Source organism: Dendrobates tinctorius, unplaced genomic scaffold (assembly GCF_039654945.1).
Source record: "Dendrobates tinctorius isolate UK_male_01 unplaced genomic scaffold, ASM3965494v1 ptg000189l, whole genome shotgun sequence".
In the NCBI taxonomy this organism is placed as follows: domain Eukaryota; kingdom Metazoa; phylum Chordata; class Amphibia; order Anura; family Dendrobatidae; genus Dendrobates; species Dendrobates tinctorius.
Window position 1 is genome coordinate 2,454,964 of NW_027361856.1, and position 24,006 is coordinate 2,478,969.

General features: G+C 47.9%; 1 protein-coding gene across 1 annotated transcript in view; it reads right to left on the minus strand.

Annotated features, from left to right (window-relative positions):
- MAX (MYC associated factor X) overlaps window positions 1-24,006 on the minus strand; it is a 75,994-nt gene that overhangs the window by 9,125 nt on the left and 42,863 nt on the right. The window contains exon 4 of the mRNA XM_073552267.1: window positions 23,230-23,353. Coding sequence (XP_073408368.1) covers window positions 23,230-23,353 — 124 coding nt within the window. The remainder of the gene's footprint in view (window positions 1-23,229; window positions 23,354-24,006) is intronic.

The window sequence follows — 24,006 nt, forward strand, 5'->3', positions numbered from 1 at the left end:
GAAAGGGTTTCCCCTGAAGAGAGGAGTCGCGCGTCCACCACTGAAGTGCTCGTCGGACTTGAGAGGACAACCTGCACTGAAGACCGAGGGAGAACGGACTCCTGTCCCAAGCTGTCAAGAGAGCGTGCTGCAGGGGACGAAGATGAAATTGAGCAAACGGAATTGCTTCTATTGCCGCTACCATCCTCCCTAGAACCCTCATCCCGTATCGAATAGTGTGAGGGCCTGGTTGTTGAAGACTCCGAACTCCCTGCCGGAGCACCCGAGCCTTGTCCTGAGGGAGAATTACCAACCCTCGGGAAGTGTCGAAAATCATCCCTATTGCAAAAAAGGGGGAGACAAAAAAGCGCAATAGGGTCTTATCCACATTACAAAAGACAGTATATCATGAAATATGCTCACCTGGTTAGGATGAGATAAGAGCGTGTAGGTAGCGGCTGCTGCAGATCCACAGGTCTTCAGCGACCAAAGAAATCATGAATCCAAAGGGAGTTTGTAGCTATATTCCGCGCTGCCGCTTTAGACAAATTCCAGGAGAATGCTGTATGATTGCAGTGATTTTATTCTACGCGTTTCAGGGGTCTCATGCCCCCTTCATCAGGAAATACCACAAATACATACAGGTATCACAGACATAAATAGGTTTGAAAGGATGCTGGATTTCAAAAAAATGAGTGCCAACAAGTCAGATGGTGCAGTGTCAAAGTTCAATGACACCACATGATTAACAGTTAACCTAAGATATATTACAAAAGAATACGTATTTTAAAAGATTTTTTGATTAAATTTTCGTTTACAAAACAGATAATAAAGTCAAATTTACGATTTAAACAAAAAAAAAAAAAAAAAAAAGGGAAGGGGGGAGTTTATTCCTGTTTAGAGGTGGATACCTTACAAGTGGACTATCGTATGGAAACAGCAAACCGCTTTTTTTCATTGAAAGCATTGCAATCTTTATACAAAAAGGGAAAAAAGTAAAAACATAATTTTAATTCTTTACCAATAAAAAATATATAATTTTAGTTAAATTCTAAAAAATTAAATATACAGTTATTTTTTAGTATAGAGGAAATGGGTTTAAAAAATAATAAAGGATGCTAAAAGCAGCAACACACGAGAAGCTGCACAGCAGTCAGCGCTGCTCAGAATGAGAACGCGGACAGCATGGATTCATTACTTCACTGATACAAAGATCATGGGCAAATTTTAGATTTAACATGAAGCACATAAAAAAAGGGGGTTAATATCAGATGCAGCAACACACAGGACGCTGTGCAGGAGCCCACTACTGCTCAAAGTAAAAACGCAGGATAAAGCAGCAGAGTGAATGGGTGGCTTCATTAATAGATAAGATCACAGGCAGCTTTTGTGTTCAACACGTGACACATAAGTCTTTTCACTGTGAAGGAGTGGCAGTAACATTCTTGCACTGTTCACTAATCTCTATGGCTAGGCAATATATGCATGGGAGTTGAGTTAAAGGAGAAATGAGGTACTATTATCAGCCGGGGTCATTCTTTCATGTCAGACTAGTAGAATTAGTAGCGCTTACCTGGGCTTAATTAAAGAAGAAAAAAAAAGAAAAAAAAAACTCTTCAAAAAATACAACTAACAGAGATAATGTTTAAGACAGAGGTATGAAAGTGATTGCTCCCAAGGGCAAAAGGAGCTAAACCTGATAGGAGGCTATACAGGATTTTCATATATATAACACTCTTTTAGAGCTAACGCACAAGCAATATTTAAGTAAATACATAAATAATTTTTTTCATTAGACCAAGGAGGCACAGTATTGTAAAATTAATTATAAATATAAATATAAAATTGCAATTAGGTATTGCATTAAGTGCAAACAAATCTATAAAAAATATATGAAAACCACAAGGCGGGGACTGCATAACTAGGTTATTATCAACAAGGGAAACTGACACAAATAGTGCATATAAAATTTTAAATTTAAATAGAACAAAGAGAAATTATCGCAAAGAACTCAGAAGCCATCTATACACATGAGGGTTTTTTTTTTTTTGGTTACAGAGCATGTGAATATGGGTGTGAACAAAAATTCCACTGTCTAGGTAAAAACCTCAGTTATTTCACTTAAACCCTGTGGTTTCAGACTCCCTAATTTGTAGATCCAATAGGCTTCCTTTCTATTTAATTTTGTTGATCTGTTCGGTGCACATTTAGGTATATGATCGATAGGGCTAATTTTATTAATCTTATCTATTAATGAAGCCACCCATTCACTCTGCCGCTTTATCCTGCGTTTTTACTTTGAGCAGTAGTGGGCTCCTGCACAGCGTCCTGTGTGTTGCTGCATCTGATATTAACCCCCTTTTTTTATGTGCTTCATGTTAAATCTAAAATTTGCCCATGATCTTTGTATCAGTGAAGTAATGAATCCATGCTGTCTGCGTTCTCATTCTGAGCAGCGCTGACTGCTGTGCAGCTTCTCGTGTGTTGCTGCTTTTAGCATCCTTTATTATTTTTTAAACCCATTTCCTCTATACTAAAAAATAACTTTATATTTAATTTATTAGAATTTAACTAAAATTATATATTTTTTATTGGTAAAGAATTAAAATTATGTTTTTACTTTTTCCCCCTTTTTGTATAAAGATTGCAATGCTTTCAATGAAAAAAAGCGGTTTGCTGTTTCCATACGATAGTCCACCTGTAAGGTATCCACCTCTAAACAGGAATAAACTCCCCCCTTCCCTTTTTTTTTTTTTTTGTTTAAATCGTAAATTTGACTTTATTATTTGTTTTGTAAACGAAAATTTAATCAAAAAATCTTTTAAAATACGTATTCTTTTGTAATATATCTTAGGTTAACTGTTAATCATGTGGTGTCATTGAACTTTGACACTGCACCATCTGACTTGTTGGCACTCATTTTTTTGAAATCCAGCATCCTTTCAAACCTATTTATGTCTGTGATACCTGTATGTATTTGTGGTATTTCCTGATGAAGGGGGCATGAGACCCCTGAAACGCGTAGAATAAAACCACTGCAATCATACAGCATTCTCCTGGAATTTGTCTAAAGCAGCAGCGCGGAATATAGCTACAAACTCCCTTTGGATTCATGAAAATCATCCCTAGGAATAGAATCCTCTGAGCTGGGGTAAGGGATGACTTCTTCCCGTTGATCAACCATCCTAGGCGAGATAGGGTATCCAGCGTGATGCTGACGTGATGCTGACATTTTCCTCGCACGCCCGAAAAGACGGACCCTTTACTAAGAGGTCGTCTAAGTACGGCAAAACCATTATGCCCCGAGAATGAAGAATGGCCATGACGACCGCCATTACCTTCGTGAATATCCTGGGAGCCGTGGCTAACCCGAACGGCAGAGCCACAAATTGGAAATGCCGACCATCTATTGCAAACCGAAGGAACTTTTGATGCGGGGGAAAAATAGGGATGTGCAGGTAGGCATCCTGGATATCGATTGAGGCCAAATATTCTCCCTGCTCCATGGCCGATATCACTGACCGGAGGGATTCGATCCGAAAGTGCCTGACTCTAATGAACCTGTTCAGGAGCTTTAGGTCCAGAACCAGTCTCACTGTTCCGTCCTTCTTGGGGACCGCGAACAGATTGGAATAAAATCCCTGAATCTTTTCTCCCTCTGGTACCGGGACAATGACCCCGTTGCATTGAAGACTCCTGATGGCCCCTAGCAACGCCTCTGCCCGGGATTCTGATTTGAGAAGCCGGGAAGGAAAAAATTGTCTTGGAGGATGTCCGATAAACTCTATTTTGTACCCGGATGAGACTAATTCCGCCACCCATGCGTCGTGCCACCTTGACCCAGACGTGGCGGAACCTGAGCAGACGTCCGCCTACTCTGCTGTCTTCGGGTACCTGATGCCTCGAGTCATTTTGCTGAGGGCCTCTGGGACCTGGCCCCCCTTGACCTGGGCGGTCGGCCCCGCATCCTACCCAGTGGGTTGGCTTTATACGTGACCTGATGCTCTCTGTCTTGGATGTAGCGAGCTGGGGCGGCAGAACTGGCCGCTGTTGCCCATCCGGGAGTGCGAAATGCTCGAAAGCGCGCCTGCGGTTGACGAAAAGGCAGTCTAATCTTCTGCTGTGGGAGAAAACTCCTCTTTCCCCCTGTGGCATCCGAAATGAGTTTGTCTAATCCCTCTCCAAATAGTCGGTTACCCTGATACGGCAGGGAAGTTAACGATTTCTTAGAAATTGAATCAGCCCGCCATAGCCTTAGCCACAAGGCTCTCCTAATGGCGATAGCGTTTGCCACCGCTAGTGCCGCACAATTAGCCGCATCTAAGGATGCATTAGATAGTCAAACGCCATCGCGATCTGATTTGCTATCTCAGACACCTCTATCGGCAAGTCTCTATCCTTAAGGACTCTATTCAAAGACTCTGACCATGACATCATGACTTTGGCCACCCATGTTGCCGCAAATGAAGGCAAAAGCGCTGACCCCGATGCCTCATACACCGAGCGTGCTAAACCTTCTATGAGCCGATCCGTGGGGTCCTTAATGGAAGAACCACTAGGCACTGACAACACTGATCTTGAGGCCAGGCGTGTCACTGGGGGATCCACAATCGGAGATTCCACCCATCTCTTACAGAGCTCTGGCGCAAACGGGTATCTCGTCTCTAGCGTTCTTTGTCCCGAAAAACGCTTGTCTGGACATTCCCTGTGCCGCTGCACCATGTCCTCGAACTCTGGATGAGTGCTAAACACTCTATGTGGTCGCCTGGCCTTTTTAAAACATTTTATGCCCTGCGGTTAGGGAGACATCCTCCTCAATACCCAGAGTCTGATTGACAGCTTCAATGAGACTGTCTACCGTTTCCCGACACCCCGGGGTATCCAGGTCCAAGGATTCCTGCATGTCCTCATCCAAACTCTGCTTGCTCCCAGAAAATGGTGATGTGAGCGAGACGCCGCACTCACGGATGCCGAAGCACCGGAGGGGCCCGGAGACGCCATTTGGGTTCTCTCCCTGTACGTCTGCTTAGAGAGAGTGCGGCCCCTGCAGGCCGGCAGCCCTTGTGAGGTGGATGAACCCTCCCAAACAGGCGAGCCGTCATCTCTACCCCTATCCGGGGCCTGAAGGGTCTCAATCGCCTTCGTAAGCGAAGCCACAGACCGAGAAAGTGATAACGCCCATTCCGGGGGATCCGGACCTCTGGGCTCCGTTGGAGGGGAGGGCCCCTGGGAGCGTTCGGAACTACAGGCTTCACATAACTTAATAGACTGCGCTCGCGGGAACACAACCCCACATGTTGTGAGTTCATTTTCCCCTTCGTCACTGGGGTCTGGTGAACTCCCTATTCTGGTAAAGGAAGGTAATGAGCCTGATTATCAGGCACCTGAGTCTGAGGATGACTGGCTGAGTGGAGTCACGGACTGGATATAAGGCTGCCGACGCCCTTCTGCCCTGCGGGTGATTTCTCTGTGGACTTCTAGGACACCAGTCTGATTCCTGCTCCTCTCAAGCTAAGTTTTCTGTTTTGCCTGTTAAGCTTTTGGTTTTGTTTTCCTTGCTTTTCTGTATTCTGCCATTCCCTGCTGGGGTGAGCTGAATCTCCTTTTGCCTGTAGCTCTGTCTTCAGTATATTCCTGAGTACTGACATAGCTTTTTGAAGCCTAGCGTCTTCAGGGCCTTTTTCATTGTCAGTCTGTTGGCTCTTATTTTCATAGGGTTTTTCACGGATTGCAGACAGCAGCCTTCCTGTCCTTTTCTGTCTAGTTAGCTTGGGCCCCTCTTTGCTCAGTCTATCTTTCTGTCTGTGTTAGTATTTTCATCTTGCTTCACCGTCATTATATGTTGGGGGCTGCCTATTGCTTTGGGGTCTGCTCTGGGGCCTATTTAATTCTCTGGCTGTGATCGAGGGGTCTAGGGCATCGTAGGAACCCCCAACGGCTACTGCTAGTTGTGTTGATAGGTTCAGGGGTCTGCAATCCGATAGCTGCCAACTTCTCTGGTTTTCTGGACTTAGCTAGCATTTCTGTTTTTTGCCTCCTACGGTGACTCAATCATAACACCCACAGGAAACGCATGCGGTATAAAAGGACGTGTGCTTTTTCCCTTTCCCAGACATACTGCTGAAAAAGGCCAATTTTCTCTCTCTTTTTTTTTTTCCCTAAGGCTTAAGGGAAATTGAGGAGAAGGAGGGTAACCTGCCCTAGTGTGGCTCCGGGACGGGGTCGCACTGACCCAGCTCCTCGTGTCTCCCCGCGCTCCTGATTCTGGCTGTTACATCCTCTCTGGGTAGGCTGCGAATGCTGGCCTACCTTGTTCTGAAGCCAGGGCCCCGGATATGACGTCACGTAGGGGGGCGGGCCTCCTCCCCGCGGCCTAGGCCGAAGCCGCGGGCTAAATTTGGACACTGCCCGCCCGTGCATGGGCGCGCCATCCACGCATACCGGACTACAGGTATGGGATGAGGGAGAGAGGAAGGAGGGAAGAGGAGGGGGAGGAGGGAGGACGGAGGGAAATGGCTGCTGATCACAGCCCTATGCAAACTCTGCGGCTCCAGCACCTGTGTTGCTGGGGCATACGGACTGCGCTGAAGCCTCTCACTGCCCAGGGGCCCTCCCCGCACATCCATACCTGCCCTGAGGTCATGAGGTATCCATCTTCGGACGGTGCAGGCACCCTAGCTCCGTCCGCCTTGTCTGGGCGAGGAGAGGGACCGTCCGCCGCCGCCATGCAGCACTGCCGTCATGCGTTGGTGGAGCAGTGGGGGCCGCACAGACTAGTCTTGTGCCTCTGTGCAAGCCCATGGTTTCGATACCTAGGGGTGGACAGGGCTAAGTCTGGCATAATGTCCCACGTCGCGGGAGAGGAAACGTGGAGGGACACTCGTACGTGGTCGCCCGTTGCTGGTTTGGGGAAAATTGGATCCTTTCAATAGGATGCGTTGCCCCTGTCTTATCTTCACAAAATAAAAAAGAAAAATAGATGTCTGGGGAAAAGTCCCAGAGATGTCCCTCGGTGCGGGAAAGGATACGCGGAGGTGACAAGCAGACAGTCCATCCATGTGTATAAAACGCAGCGCTCTATGTACAATCCCTGGCACCGAACATGGTGCCCCTCATAGACCAGCACACTGCTCTCCTGAAATACTCTATGCTGCTGTCACCCTGCTCCTTCCGCCATAATATCAGGCCCCTGTCGCCTCACTTTCACACATCGCCAGGACAGGATCTGAGGAGAAGAATGGGGTCTTCAGTCACCGAGGATGGCATGCAGCAAGGATTCTGGGAGCAGGGTGACAGCAGCAGAGAATATTTCAGGAGAGCAGTGTGCTGGTCTATGGGTGGCACAGAGGGAGATATATGGGGAGGAGCAGGGTGACAGCACCACAGAAATCCAAGAAACATTTCTTGCAAGTGCAGGGGCTGCAGCTGGTCCGGTGTTTGGGAAAGAGCAGCTCGGTCTCCAGGAGCTCGTCCTGTATCCTCTCCTGCAGCTGGTATGTGCAGAGTGAACATCCAAGCCCTGTTATGCTGGAACAGTACAGCATCCAGGGCATGCAATAGAGTGTAAATGGAGCTAAAAGGAAAGCACTGGGCTCTAATAAAATGGCTCCTGGCCAGACCTACAGCTGTGAATTGAGCTGCCCACAGAGGCGTGCCCAGTTCACTCCTTTTTTTTTTTTTTTCCCTCAATTATTTTAATTGAGTTTGAACAAGAAAACAAGTCAAAAACAAATGACAACCATAGTTACAACCACCATATATATGAAACTAGGGGAACGAGAGGAGAAAATAAGGAGCAGAAAGTGGGGACCGACAAATGAAAAACAGGAAAGGAAGGGGGGGAAGGGGTGAGGGGAGGAACAGGCATTAGTGGCATCGATAGAACTATGTATAACAGCAAGTACACATAATAAATCTCAGTGTTCTGCAGTACAGTAATATATTCCAAAAAGGAAAGAAAACAAACAACTTCCAATATCTAATATCCGGCATCTTAATTATATACGGCTAAGCAGGCTGGAGCGGGGCAACCGTGGAGTGTCTACTATGTATCCAGGGGTGCCAAATGTTCTGTCTTTTTATTATGGCGGTCATCGAGTGAGCTAGTGCTAGTTCAAGCTGGCAGTGAGTGTTAATTCTATCAATTAGTCCTGCAACCTCTGGGGGGGTGGGATCTTTCCATCTAGCCGCTGTCAACACTCTAGCAGCTATCAAAATATGTGACAGCGTACCTCTAAGAATATGAGGAATTTCGTTCAGGCCAATGTGTAAAATGGCCTGGCTTGGGGTCAGAGTCATCTGGATACCCAAGACTTGTGAGATCAATAAATCAACACCCCTCCACCAAGGCTGGAGCACCGGACAGGACCACCAAGTATGCTCAAGAGTACCCCTCATCCCACACCCTCTCCAGAATTCACCAGACCCACCAGCTCCAAAATGTGCCGTTCGGACCGGGAACTGGTACCATCTCAGGTGCGTCTTTTTCAACTGCTCCAGATGGTTCACACATGAAGAGACCCGTACAACTTCACACAATCCTTCCTCCCAGTCAACAGGTTCGGAGAGAAAACCCAGATCCCGCTCCCACCTGATCATATAGGGCAGTTTTGTATTATCCGGCGGGTCATTCAGGGCTCTATATAATAATGAGATACCTCTCGGGCCAGAATCAGGCAGCAGAAAATAACCGTTAACTGTGTTATTTAGTTGTGAACTGAAAAATACAATACAGAGTCCGGTGAATTATGCAACATATGACGTATTTGTAGGTATTGGTAAAAACACCTCCGAGTGGCCGGAAACTCAGCAGCCAGTTGGTCAAACGGGATTAACCCACCACTCCCCACCAGGTCTCCCAGACTCACAATTCCGGCAGCAACCCATGACTGAAGATTAAGGTATGGAATATGCATCTCAAGGGCCTTTAACGATATGGAGTGGCGTGATAGTTTAATAAGAGATGGGACCACTGTCCTCCAATGATGTAGCGCAGCTTTCATAGTTGGCAAAAGTGGGGAATATTTAGTAGTTTTAATAGCTTCAGCCTCCAAAATATATCGGGTAGATCTGGCGGTAGCATAATAGTTTTCTATTTGAAGCCATTTATGGTCTCTGTCCGCTTGCCACCAGTCTCTCAGTCCCATCATTATAGCGGCTTTATGATACTTTAACAAGTTTGGTACCCCCAGTCCCCCTTTTTTATACGGGAAATACATTAGGGCCCTGGAGATCCTAGACTTTTTATATGACCAAATATAACTATATGCCATAGTTTGTAATCTTAGAATTCTTTTTTTTAGGGATTATCATTGGTATGCACTGGAGCAGGTACAATATTTTAGGTAGGACAATCATCTTAAAGGCATTAATCCTTGCAATCCAGGAGGTCTGGACAGCATGAAGCTGCTCCAATTGTTTCTTAAGCTGTATTTCCAAACTAGTAAAGTTCCTATCCACAATCTGCTCAGAACCCGTCAGTGTAATGCCCAAATATGGAATACCCTCTCTCATCCACTTAAACGGAAAAATGGCCTCCAGCCTTGTCTTTGCCGCACAAGGAACCGCCACCGGAAACAACAGGGATTTTGTGGGGTTCAGTTTATAGTATGAGACCTTGCTAAATTCCCCAAGTTCACAAATAATCGCAGAAAATGAACATTCTAAATTTACACAGGATAGAATGACATCATCGGCGTATAGACCGACTTTGTGCTCCACCTGTCCAACCCTAATCCCACAAATGCCCGCCGACATTCTAATGCGCTCGGCAAGCGGCTCCATGCACAGAGCAAAAATAACAGGCGAGAGCGGGCACCCCTGTCTCGTACCGTTCGTGATCTGGAACGGGCCGGACAAGAAACCAGACGTCAAAACCCTGGCGCAGGGGGTCGAGTACATGGCACAGATTGCGGATAATATAGGGCCCGACAGTCCAAATTTCTTCAGGACTGCTCTTAAATATCCCCAGTGCACCCTGTCAAAAGCTTTTTCAGCATCAAGTGACAGGAATGCACTGGGTTGGCCAGACAGCTCAGATATTTTAATCAAATTCAACATACGTCGTATGCCATCCTTCGTCTCCCGTCCTGCAACAAAGCCCACCTGATCTGGTGACGCTATAGTCGGTATAATTAGTTTCAGTCTAGATGCTATGATTTTAATAAACAGTTTGATATCTGAATTTAACAAAGCAATGGGTCTGAAATCTCCAGGATGTGTGAGTGATTTCCCCGGTTTTGGTATAGTGGAAATAGTGGCCTCTAAATTAGGGGCCATCACAGTACCAGCGTCTCTCCAGGGTGTGAACAGACGCTGTAGATATGGTGTTAATTGCTGAGAAAAGGTCCTATAATAATCATTCGTTAAGCCATCCGGGCCTGGGGCTTTATGAAGTTTAGTCTGTTTAATCGCCTGCTGAATTTCTGCAGCCCCGAAGGGGGCGTTTAAATAATTTAATTGGTCAATGGTAATACATGGCAAATTAACAGAATCTAAGTATGCATCAATAGAAGTTTGGTCAGGTTGAGGGGTGGAGGCATCATCTTTTAAATTATAGAGGGCAGTGTAATATTGAGCAAAGGCTTGCACTATGTCCCGTGGGTTCCTAAGGGCTCTACCTTGCTCATCCAATATGTAGTCAATTCGTGACATGACCTCCCGTTTACGAACTCTGCAAGCTAGAAGCGCTCCCGCCCTGTCCCCGGTAGCATATAAGTTAGTTTTAAGTTTCCTCATATTGTATGCATATTTGTATAGGAAATTTTCCCTTAATTTAAATCTAATTTGGGAGATCTCCTCAGAGACGGAGGGCGTATGTGCAGCCTTATTAATAGCATCTAAATAATGTAACCGGGAGAGCAGAGCCTCTCTACTGGCTTCTCTTTTCTTCTTTAAATATGAAGCTTGTTGAAGGAGAACCCCCCTAACCACCACTTTGTGAGCAGACCAAAGGGTCTCATCAGAGACCTCCCCATTATCGTTTATTTGAAAGTAGCCCTCCAGCTCCGAGGAAACCTTATCAACCACCTCCCCCCTCAGCAGCAATGAGTCATGAAGACGCCACCTGAACGCAGGGTCAGCCTGGTGGGCAAGAGCAAGGGTCAGAGAGACAGGAGCATGGTCAGACCAGGCGATTAGGCCAATAGTGGCATTTAGACACCTGCTTAGGGTCGCACTATCTATTAAGAAATAGTCGATACGGGAGTATGTGGCGTGCCTAGGAGAATAAAAAGTATAATCTCTTTTCGATGCGTGTGAGTATCTCCAAAAATCATGCAGGTGAAATTCATGGGATAGGAGGTTCAAACCCCTCCTAGTTCTCTTCCTTCCTGAAGAGCAGTCAAGGTCTGCATTCATGGGGAGATTGAAATCACCACATATGATACTGCTACCCTTCGCTTTTAAAGAGATATCATTAAAGGTAGTTCTCAAAAATTTGTGTTGGCCTTGATTGGGAGCATATACATTTGTCAACGTGTGCACCTCTCCATTTAGCAGGCAAGTGACTGTCAAGCATCTACCTACGGAGTCAGCATATTGTGATAACAATTGAAATGCTATTGTACATTTCACCATAATGCACACACCAGCCTTTTTGGTCTGACCATTAGCAAAAAACATGTGGGGGAAGTGAGGGTGTCGAAGTCTGAAATTATCGGCTTCCAATAGATGTTTCTTGAAGGCAGACAACATCCGCCCATGACCTCCCCACCTCCCTCCACATCATAGAGCGTTTTTCAGGGGAATTTAGGCCCCTAACATTCAAGGATAAGATTTGTATACTCATAATACTGATACGAGAAGTTCACAGTGCTGCCGGCAGAATAGAACTGCACACTTAATATAATCACATATAGCATGCTAGAACCAACACGTCTACAAATACACTGAGAGTCCATTGTAGCACATAGATGCCTCGGTATTTGGGAGGAAAAAACCTGGAAGAAAAAATGGGAGCAGATATACTTACAGACGGGCCAGAGTATTGACCCGAAAGGATGCCAAAAAGAAAATAAAATAGAGAACAGACAAAAAAAGAAAGGAAAAGTAAAAAAGAAAAAGATAAGAAACCAAAACATAGTCAAATATACGAGAGCCACTCGTATAAACATCCAGAACAGATCGGACGATCCGCAGATCAAGGATCTACGAGGGGGGTGGAAGTGAAAAGTTCACGAACCAAGGCCCACTAGGAAGCGTAGCAGGAGAGTCCAGTTATCCAGACTCATACCATGCAGTACAGTCAAGCCATAGACCACTCCGAAGCCACCTTCCGACCCGTTTCAGCTTGTCTCGGTGAAAAAAGGATCTTCCAGCTCGTGAGCTTCTCCTCCGCTTGCTTAGGAGAGGAACAGACAACTGTACTTCCGTCATGAGTAATGAAAAGCCTCACAGGAATGAAACCCCACCGATATTTCACGGAGACCTCCCTTAAGGCTCTGCAGACGTGGGCATATTCCCGCCTCTTAGACAGCGTAGCAGCCGACAGATCTGGGAAAACTTGCAGTGCCTGTAACTCAGAAGGAAGCTCAGGAGGATTTCTTATTTGTCTCAGAAAGGTCTCTTTAGTAGTATACAGGTGTATCCTTGCAAGAGTGTCCCTGGGGAGAGACGAATCCAGGTGCTTGGGTTTGGGCGTCCTGTGGACCCTGTCAACTAACAGGTCCCTTGGGGAGAGCGATGGCAGGACAGCTTGCATATAGTTTTGGAGGAAGGGGGCCAGATCTTTATCTCCTATAGTCTCTGGGATGCCTCTTATACGAAGATTATTTCTTCTAGATCTGTCCTCCAGATCGTGTATTTTATCAAATGCCCCTGCCAATCTACCTTTCATGGCATGATTCTCATCCACAAGAGCGTTGATAACAGAAACACACTCAGACATCTTGTTTTCTAAGTGGTCTGTACGTACTCCTAAAGAGTTAACTTCTCCTCTTATCTCCTTTAACATGTCCTGCATGTCCTCCCTTAAAGAAGTGCCTATAGATGCCAGGAAATCCCTCATGTCCCCCCTAGTCATAGGTACAGAGTTACTGTGATGTGTATCTGCTCCCAGTTCACTCCTGATGCAGCTGCAATGAAAGCGATAGGGTCGGGATTGTTATGTCTTATGCCCAGGGACTGCCGTAAATGAGCATGGAAAGTGTCGATCAGCAGCCAGAAAGGTAAGATGGCAGCCCCCAGTGGCTGCATTAATACAGTAAAAAAAAAACCAAAACATACACACCACCGAGTCAAGCTTAGGGGACAATATCTTTTTATACTATTTACTTTTTTACATTAAATTATGAAAAAACACAGCACCTTCCCTTTAAAGGGAACCTGTCAGCTGGATTGTGGTTCGCAACCAACATACCGTGTTAGGTCGGCGCCGTTACACTGATTAAAATGAAACCTGGTGATGCAATCCATTTTGTGGTTGCTGTGTAATCTGTGTTTTCAGTTTTGAGTTAATGATATGGTTGTATGCCGGGTCGGCCTGTGGGAGGGGGGGGGTCTTCATGTGGTGCTCCAGTTAGGTATTCATCAGTATGGATTCTGACAAGTCACTGATCCCTCACTGACCTGCCCTCTAGTATCTGTAATGTGTATTTAATGGGAATCTGTCACCTCATTTTTGGGCTTTGAGATGCATCCACCGCCATCAGGGGCTTATCTACAGCATTCTGTAATGCTGTAGATAAGCCCTGATGTAACCTGAAAGATAAGAAAAACGAGTTAATACTCACCCGGGGGGCGTGGTCCAGTACGGTGGGTGTCGCAGTCCGGCGCCTCCCATCTTCTAGCAATGACGTCCTCCTTCTTACTTCTGCCACGGTTCCTACGCAGGCATACTTTATCTGCCTTGTTGAGGGCAGAGTAAAGTACTGCACTGCGCAGGCGCCGGACCTCTCTGACCTTAATAGGGCAGATAAAGTATGCCTGCGCAGGAGCCGCGGCAGAAGTAAGGAGGAGGACATCATCGCTAAAAGATGGGAGGCTCCGGACCGGACAGAATGCTGCAGATAAGCCCCTGATGGCGGTGGCCGCATCTCACTTCCCAAAAATGAGGTGACAGATTTTTTACCCTCCTCTGGACCCCCGAGAACTGAAGCTACCACTTCAGGTGAAAAGTCACCAGCTCGCTCATCATCAGGGTGTACCACTTGCAGAGCACCATGCGCATGTGCAGACCCCATACGACATGGCGGCGGGCAGACACACGGAAAGTGTTTGACACTCATGACCGCATGAGTCCTCACTGGACCAGCGGCAACACCTCCAGGACTAGACACTGGCGATACAGGCAAGGAGCCGTTGTTCCAGGCAACCGAGCCGGCCCTTGGTAACCTCCTTCCGTTCCTTTAACACGCCTGGTCTTCAGATATAGGTTTCCTCAAGGACAGGAAACCAACTGATGCAAGAGAGAGGTTCAGTCTTTTTTATTCAGTAGGTTCCTGTTCTTGATGGGTGGATCCTCTCTCTCTCGTGGTGCTGTCATAGGGGAAAGGAAACAGGGATTTTTGTGAGTACTCACCGTAAAATCCTTTTCTCAGAGACGCTCATTGGGGGACACAGAGACTGTGGGTGTGTGCTACTGCCGTCTGGAGGCCGACACTAAGTATACAAAAAAACAAGTTAGCTCCTCCTCCGCATGCACCCTCGCCCCGATAGCGGGCGGAAACCAGTTTAGTGCCAAAGCCGTCGGAAAAGCTGACAGCAATTTAGCTCTACCGCAGAAAATTATATGTCTGAAAAAAAAAAGGACCACCCTACAAAATAAGGGTTTATACCCATCAAAAATAAACAAAAGCCAACTGGCTATCAGGGTGGGTGCTGTGTCCCCCAATGAGCGTCTCGGAGAAAAGGATTTTACGGTGAGTACTCACAAAAATCCCTGTTTCTCCTTCGTCTCATTGGGGGACACAGAGACTGTGGGACGTCCCAAAGCAGTCTCTGGGTGGGAGCAACTCATCAATCTACACCGCATGCCTACCTGTTCAAAGGTGTGCCACTGCTGCCTGGAGAATCTTCCTACCCAGGCTCGCATCCGACGAAGCCTGCGTATGTACGTTGTAATGTTTAGAGAACGTGTGCAGGCTTGACCACGTTGCCGCCTTGCATACCTGCTCTGCCGAAGCCTGATGCCGAAGCGCCCAAGAGGCGCCCACTGCCCGAGTCGAGTGCGCCCTTATTCCAGGTGGAACCGGCGTGCCTCTAATACGGTAAGCCTCTTGAATAGCAAGGCGAATCCATCTGGCTATGGTCGACCGTAAGGCTGCGAGCCCCTTCCTGCGCCCTTCAGGGATCACAAACAACGAATCTGTCTGGTGAAAAGGCGCTGTCCTCGACACATACCTCCTGAGGGCCCTCACCAGGTCCAGCGTGTGGAGCGCCTTCTCAACTCTGTGTACTGGAGCTGGACAAAATGAAGGCAAAACGATGTCCTCATTAATATGGAACGAGGACACCACCTTCAGCAGGAACGGCGGAGGTGGTCTCAAGACTACCTTATGCTTAAAAAAGGTCAGAAACGGTGCTCTACAGGATAGGGCTGCCAGCTCCGAGACCCGCCTAATAGAGGTTATTGCTACCAAAAACACGACCTTCCTGGTAAGGTATGGCAATCCGACCTCCTGCAATGGCTGAAAAGGAGCTTCCTGCAGTGCCCCCAGCACCAGATTGAGGTCCCAGGCGTCTAAGGGAGCTCTAAAGGGGGGCACTAGATGCGAGACTCCCTGAATGAAAGTCTTGACCTGCATAATGCTAGCGATCTTTCGCTGGAACAGAACAGACAAGGCCGAGATCTGTCTCCTCAGGGAACTCGGAGCCAACCCTGCGTCCAGGCCTGACTGCAGAAAGGCCAGAATGTTGGGAACCGAGAAGGACAAAGGCGCAACCCCGTGCTCTCGACACCAGAGAAAGAAAACCTTCCAAGTACCATGATAGATCCTCGCCGAGGCCGGCTTCCTGGCGTTAATCATCGTGGCTACCACCTCACGCCCAAACCCCGCCTGGGTCAGAATCCAAGATTCAACGGCCATGCCGTCAAACACAGGGCCCCTAAGTTCGGGTGGTAGATCGGCCCCTGGGACAGTAAGTCTGGCCATTCCGGTAGACGCCATGGCACGTCTGCGAGGAGCTGTACCAGATCCGCGTACCAGGCTCGACGGTGCCAGTCTGGGGCCAGCAGAATTGCCGGAACCCTCTCCCTCTTGATCTTCCTGATTACCCTCGGCAGAAGAGGCAGAGGGGGAAACAGGTACGGGAGCCGAAACTGGCTCCATGGAAGAACCAACGCATTCGCTGCAATCGCTCGCGGGTCCTGAGACCGGGCAACAAACCTGTCTACCTTGGCGTTCTCTCTGGAAGCCATCAGATCCACGTCCGGAGTTCCCCACCGTTGGCAAATCTTCTGGAAAACCTCAGGGACCATTCTCCGGCCACGACCCCCTGCCGACTCAGGAAATCTGCTGCCCAATTTTCCACGCCTGGTATATGGACCGCTGAAATTACTGAGTGGTGCCTCTCGGCCCAACGGAGTACGTGTTCTATCTCGCGCATGGTTGTCCTGTTGCGCGTGCCTCCCTGGTGATTCACATACGCCACTGCCGTGGCGTTGTCTGACTGGACCCGGACTGGGCGACCTACTAGCCAGTGCTGAAAATGCTGCAACGCCAACCGCACTGCTCGAATCTCCAACAAGTTGATCGGCAGAAGGGCCTCCTGGGGAGACCACTGCCCCTGTGCTGTGTGATGACGAAACACTGCTCCCCAACCGATAAGACTTGCGTCGGTTGTAACCACCAGCCATTGATCTGGAGGAAAGGGTTTCCCCTGAAGGAGAGAGGAGTCGCGCGTCCACCATTGTAGTGCCCGCCGGACCTAAAGGGATAACCTGCACTGATGATCCAGGGAGAAAGGACTCCTGTCCCATGCTGCTAAAAAAGCATGCTGCAGGGAGCAAAGATGAAACTGCGCAAACGGGATTGCTTCTATTGCTGCTACCATCCTCCCTAGCACCCTCATCCCAAATCGAATCGTGTGAGGGCCTGGCCGCTGAAGACTCCGAACCCCCCCGCCGGAGCGCCTGGGCCTTGTTTTGAGGGAGAATTACCAACCCTTGGGAAGTGTCGAAAATCATCCCTAGGAATGGAATCCTCTGAGCCGGGGTAAGACATGACTTCTTCCCATTGACTAACCATCCCAGGCGGGATAGGGTATCTAGCGTGATGCCAACATTCTCCTTGCATGCCTGAAAAGACGGTCCTTTCACTAACAGGTCGTCCAAGTATGGCAGCACTACTATGCCCCGAGAATGAAGAATGGCCATAACGACCGCCATCACCTTCGTGAAAACCCTGGGTGCCGTGGCCAACCCGAACGGCAGAGCCACAAACTGGAAATGCCGGCCATTTATTGCAAAACGAAGGAACTTCTGATGCGGAGGAAAAATAGGGATGTGCAGGTAGGCATCCTGAACATCGATTGAGGCCAAATACTCTCCCTGCTCCATGGCCGATATCACTGACCGGAGGGATTCCATCCGAAAGTGCCTGACCTTGATGAACCTGTTTAGGAGCTTTAGGTCCAAAACCGGTCTTACTGTTCTGTTCTTCTTGGGGACTGCGAACAGGTTGGAATAAAATCCCTGGGCCTCTTCGCCCTCTGGTACCGGGATAATGACCCTGTTGTACAGAAGAATCCTGATGGCCCCTAGCAATGCCTCTGCCCGGGATTGCAATTTGGGAAGACGGGATTGAAAAAAATCTCCTTGGAGGGTGTCCGATAAACTCTATTTTGTACCCGAATGACACCAATTCCGCCACCCATGCGTCGTGTGCCACCTTGACCCAGACGTGGCGGAACCTGAGCAGACGACCGCCTACTCTGCTGTCCTCGGATACCTGATGCCTCAAGTCATTTTGTAGAGGGCCTTTGGGACCTAGCTCCCCTTGACCTGGGTGGACGGCCCCGCATCCTCCCCAGCGGGTTGGCTCTATACGTGAACTGGCGCTCTGTCTTGGTTGTGACGAACCGGGGCAGTAGAACCGGCCGCTGATGCCCATCCTGGGGCGCGAAATGCTCGAAAGCGCGCCTGTGGTTGACGAAAGGGCGGTCTGCTCTTCTGCTGTGGGAGAAAGCTACTCTTTCCCCCTGTGGCATCTGAAATAAGCTTGTCTAGCTTCTCTCCAAAAAGCCGATTACCCTGATAAGGCAGAGATGTTAACGACTTTTTAGAAATCGAATTGGCCCGCCATAGCCTTAGACACAAGGCTCTCCTAATGGCGATAGCGTTTGCTGCGGCTAGCGCCGCGCAATTAGCCGCATCCAAGGATGCATTAGATAGTCTCCTGCCATCGAGATCTGATTTGCTATCTCAGACACCTCTACCGGCAAGTCTCTGTCCTGCAGGACTTTGTTCAAAGACTCCGACCACGACATCATGGCCTTGGCCAACCATGTTGCTGCGAACGAAGGCAAAAGCGCTGACCCCGATGCCTCATACACAGAGAGGGCTAGACCCTCTATGAGCCGATCCGTGGGGTCCTTAATGGAAGAACCACTAGGCACCGACAACAACGATCTTGAAGCCAGGCGTGACACTGGGGAATCCACAATCGGAGATTCTGCCCACTCTTTACAGAACTCTTGTGCAAACGGGTACCTTGTCTCTAGCGTTTTCTGCCCTGAAAAACGCTTGTCTGGGCGTTCCCTGTGCCGCTGCACCGTGTCCTCGAATTCTGGATGAGTGCTAAACACCCTATGTGGGCGCCTGGCCTTTTTAAAAGATATTTTATGCCCTGCGGTCAGGGAGACGTCCTCCTCAATACGATGAGTCTGATTGACGGCCTCAATGAGACTGTCTACTGTCTCCCGACACCCGGGAATATCCAGATCCAAGGCTTCCTGCCTGTCCTCATCCGAACTCTGCTCGCTCTCAGACAATGGTGATGGAGAGCGAGACGCCGCACTCACAGATGCCGAAGCACCGGAGGGGCCCGGAGACGCCATATGGGTTCTTTCCCTGTACGTCTCCTTAGAGAGGGTACGGCCCCTGCAGGCCGGCAGCTCATGTGAGGTGGATGAACCTTCCCAAACCAGAGAGCCGTTGTCTCTACCCCTATCCGGGGCCTGAAGGGTCTCGATCGCCTTCGTAAGTGAAGCCATAGACCGAGACAGTGATAACGCCCATTCCGGGGGCTCCGACCCCCTGGGCTCCGTTGGCGGGGAGGGCTCCTGGGCGCGTTCGGAACTACAGGCCTCACATATCTTAATAGTCTGCGCTCGCGTGAACACAGCCCCACAGGAAACGCATGCGGTATAAAGGAAGGTGTGTTTCTTTCCTTTTCCAGACATACTGCGGAACAAACGGCCAGAAAAAAACCTTTTTCTATTTTTTTTTTTTTCTTATGGCATCCAGGGGTATGAGAAGGAGGACAACCTGCCCTAGTGTGGCCAAGACGGGGTCGCACTTACCCGAGCTCCTGCTGTCTCCCCGTGCTCCTGTGCTGCTGCTCGCTCCCAGCTGCTGGTCTCCCTGGGTAGGCTGCGATGCTTCCTGACCGCGGCCTACCCCATTCTGACGCCGGGGCCTCCATTTTATCCAGCACCCGCCCAGTATCCGGGGGCGGCGCTGAATCTGACGTCGCGTCGGGGGGCGGGCGCCGGATCTGACGTCACGCTGGGGGGGCGGGCCTTCCCCCTCCGTCCTAGGCCGACGCCGCGGGCTAAATTTCGGCCCTCTTCCCCGCGGCCTACCTCGCCCCGGAACTGGCGCTACTCAGCCACGCGCGCTCCTTCCCCAGCCCGGCCACTGCAGAGGGCCGTGGCAAGGGAGAAGGGGAACACGCCGCTGCCCCTGCCGCGCCGAGGAAGCCCTCCTGCTCTGCCTGCAGGCAGGAGAGGGGAGCCGCTCCAGCCCCTGGAGAGTACGCCGCAGCCCTGGCCTGGAAACCTCTCGCTGCCCAGGAACCCTGCTTACCCTGAGGTAACCCATATCTTCGGACGGTGCAGGCACCCTAGCTCCGTCCGCCTTGGCTGGGCGAGGAGAGGGACCGTCCGCCACCACGCAGTACCGCCACCTGGCGTTGGTGTAGCCGTGGGGCCGCACAGACTAGTCTTGTGCCTCTGTGCAAGCCCATGGTTTCGTTACCTAGGGGTGGACAGGGCTAAGTCTGGCCTATTGTCCCACGTCGCGGGAGAGAGAACGTGGAGGGACACTCGCACGTGGTCGCCCGTTGATGGTTTGGGGAAATCGGATCCTTTCAATAGGATGCGTTGCCCCTGTCATATCTTCTTTAAAATAAAAAAGAAAAAATAGATGTCTGGGGAAAAGTCCCAGAGATGTCCCTCGGTGCGGGAAAGGATACGCGGAGGGATACTCGCGCGTGCTCGCCCGTTGATGTTTGGGGGAGATCGGACGCTTTCAATAGGGTCCGTCGCCCGTCTCCTCTTCATAGTAAGAAAATGTTAAAAAAAAAAAAAAAATAGACTGGAGAGACCCAGACTGCGTGTGCCTCCATCAGACACTAAGCAAAAACTGGTTTCCGCCGGCTATCGGGGCGAGGGTGTATGCGGCGGAGGAGCTAACTTGTTTTTTGTATACTTAGTGTCGGCCTCCAGACGGCAGTAGCACACACCCACAGTCTCTGTGTCCCCCAATGAGACGAAGGAGAAAAAGTGCCATATTGGAGTGCAGATTTTGCTGGAAAGATTAGTGGATGCAGTGTCGCATTGTCAGAGCCTCAGATGTGCCAGAACAGCAGAAGCCCCCCATAAGTGAACCCATTTTACAAACAACACTCTTCAATGACTTCATCTGGGACTGCAATGATCATATTGACACCACAGGTGTGTCACAGAATTTTATATTGGGTGATGAAGAAAAAATAATTACTTTTTAATCACTAAAATATGGTTTTATCCCCAGATTTTTCATTTTCATGATGATAAAATGGGTAAAAAAAAGCCAAGTTTGTTACACCATTTCTCCTGAATGTGGCAACACATGATAGGGCTCGGGAGGAAAGGAAACACTATTTAACAGAGCCACTGATGAGCCTAAACAGTGACCCCTCCCTCAAGTGACCCCTTATTGGAATTTACACCCCTCAGGGAATACACCTATGGGTGCAATGACGATTTTGACTCTATGGGCTCTATTGGCGACCGCTACGTCATCAGAGGTCATTCTCGCAAAGCACGCCTGGGACCAGGATCGCCGCTGAGGAGATCGGGGGCCGACAGAAGGAGAGTACATCCATATATTTTATTATTTTTAGCATTCTATCTTTTACTATTGATGCTGCATAGGCAGCATCAACAGTAAAAAGTTGGTCACATTTGTCAAGCACTATGATTGACAAGTGTGACCAACCTGTCAATCACTTTTCCAAGCGATGCTTCAAATCGCTTGGAAAAGTGCTAGCATTCTGCAAGCTAAAAACGCTTGTGTTTTGCGGGACAATGCATGCGAATTCGCATTTCTGCAATGTAGGCACATAGCCTAAGTGGGCTCTCCTCACTACGTTAATGTCAAATATTTGGATGCTAACTGCGGTTTAAGCCAATTGTGAAACGCAGAATGGAGGAGGGCATTTGGATTTGGGAGCACAAATTTCGCTGGATTTCTTTTAGTGGTAGCCATGCTACTTTTCCAGAGCCTTTGTGCTATCAGACCAGATTAGGGACTCGATTTTTGTGGGTTGAGTTGAATTTTTTTTTTGTGGCATTTTGGGGTAGAGAACATTTTGGATCAGATCACAGTTTATCCTGCGCACTACGCTGAGCACTTATATCGAGGTTTCTATCTAAATCTCTAACACAGGATTCAGATGAAACCCACAATGAATCCATTCACTAATGATGCAGCAGAGGCAATCCGGACTCAGTTTGGACTCAAAGCTGTGGTGGACCGCGCTTTTACACACACCAAAAAAGACGGACACCGCCAGATCACAGGTTAGACAGCGTCCACATTGTCTCCATGTGCCTCATTATAGGGAATCTTCCGCAGGAGGTTCTGTCTAAATCACGCATATGTAAGAGCTCAGAGTAGAGCGCAGGATAAATGTGCGCCGAGCCTTACTGCAATCTTTGGGAGGCAGAATGGAAAAATCAACAGCAGGCGAAGAATTGGTTTTAATTTATTTTTTCCGTTGTTCCTAGTGCAGTATAAGTGATTAGACGATTATTCTTCAAGTTGGTGCTATTAAAACAATACGATTTATATTGGTTTTGTATGTTTGGCTGTTGTCACACACCAAAAAAAAAAAAGCTTTCTTTTAACACAAAAAAACGTTTTTGCATTTCCATACTTTGAGAGCTATAATTTTTCCATATTTTGACCAACAAAGTCATAAAAGGGCTTGTGTTTTTGCGGAATGAATTTACATTTTTTTTGGTACCATTTTCGGGTTCATGCCATTTTTCGCTTTCTATTCTGATTTTTGGGAGGCATATTGAACAAAACTGCGTAATTCGGGAATTATTTATTTAATAAAGTTCACTGGGTTGTAAAATTGATTAGACTGCTTTATTCTTCACCTCAGTATGATTACAGAAACACCAGATGTACACTTTTTTTTTTTAATGTTTTGCCGCTTTCACATTCTAAATATAATATGTTATAGAAAAATATTATTTTTGCATCACTTTATTCTGAGAGCAATAACTTTTTTATTTCTCCGCTGATGGAGCTATATGGTGGCATGTTTTTTGAGCGACAAGATGAGGTTTTCAGTGTTACAACTTTTATTTCATGTTGTCTGTCGCGTTTTATTCCACTCCTTTGGAAGTATGATGAAAAACCATAGTTTTTTTGCCCCTTTTTTTTTTTTTTTTTACAAAAGGGGTTAACTAGAATGACAGTTTTATAGTCCGGGTTGTTCTGGATGTGGATGCGTGTACTTTGCTTATTTTTGTTTTTACATAAATAATGTACATATATATATTGGTTTCTTTTTTTTATTATTTAAAATAAAAATTATTTTTAAACTTTTTTTTTTTTTTAACTTTGTCCCTCTGTGGAACTTTTATTGCTTTGATCTTATTACTTTTATAACGGTGCTTTCACATTACATTTTACCATTTGTTCTTTGGTCTTTTCAGTGCTTGTGCCCGAACCCCCCAAACAAAACGCGATTCGGGCGTATACGTCAAAGGCCATAGACAATAATAGTGCTCACAGAGTGAACGTGCGCTCTGACGTGCATCATTTTTGGACATGTGTGTCTCCTAAAGGCGGACACTCAGACGCAGCCATACCTTGTTGTTCTAATAGAGCATTTTGTCTCTTTAGGTCATCGATGTCTTGCTGATGTGTGTGATTTTTCCTTCTCATATACTGTATATATTCTGTAGCTTTGTCCAGTATTTGAGCCCGTGAAGCCTTAAAGAGAGAGAAATTAAAATGGTTTACACCTAATCACCATTTTTATCATTAATCATTATAAGGAAAGGCAATGAAAACTGACACCAGGCTAAAGCTGGAGTCACACATAGCGACTTACCAGCTATACCGACACCTATATCAAGGTGTCAGGATCGCTGGTAAGTCGCTATGTGATCGCTGGTGAGCTGTCACACAGACAGCTTCACCAGCGATCAGCACAGCGACGCCGAGCGCCCGGCATCGCTTGCTATCCCTGTAAAAAATAGAATTAAAATAAAAAATATTGTTATTCTCACCTTCCGACGCAGTAATCCTTTGCGAGAATGACCGCGAGAGTCACGGTCTCGCGGGAGCGCGAAGTCTCGCGGTCATTTGTGCAAAGGATCACTGTGACCGGAGCGTGTAGAGAGGAATGCTGCGCGGGACGTCGGAAGGTGAGAATAACAATATTTTTTATTTTAATTCTATTTTTTACAGCTGATCGCTGGTCTCCCGCCTGTCACATGCAGCGATGCGTGCTTGCCAGCGGGAGACCAGCGACGAAAAATATGTCCAGAGGTTTCTTACAGCGATCAGCGATGCCGGCAGGGGGGCCGCTCGCTGATCGCTGTCACACACAGCGATCTCGCTGGTGAGATCGCTGTTACGTC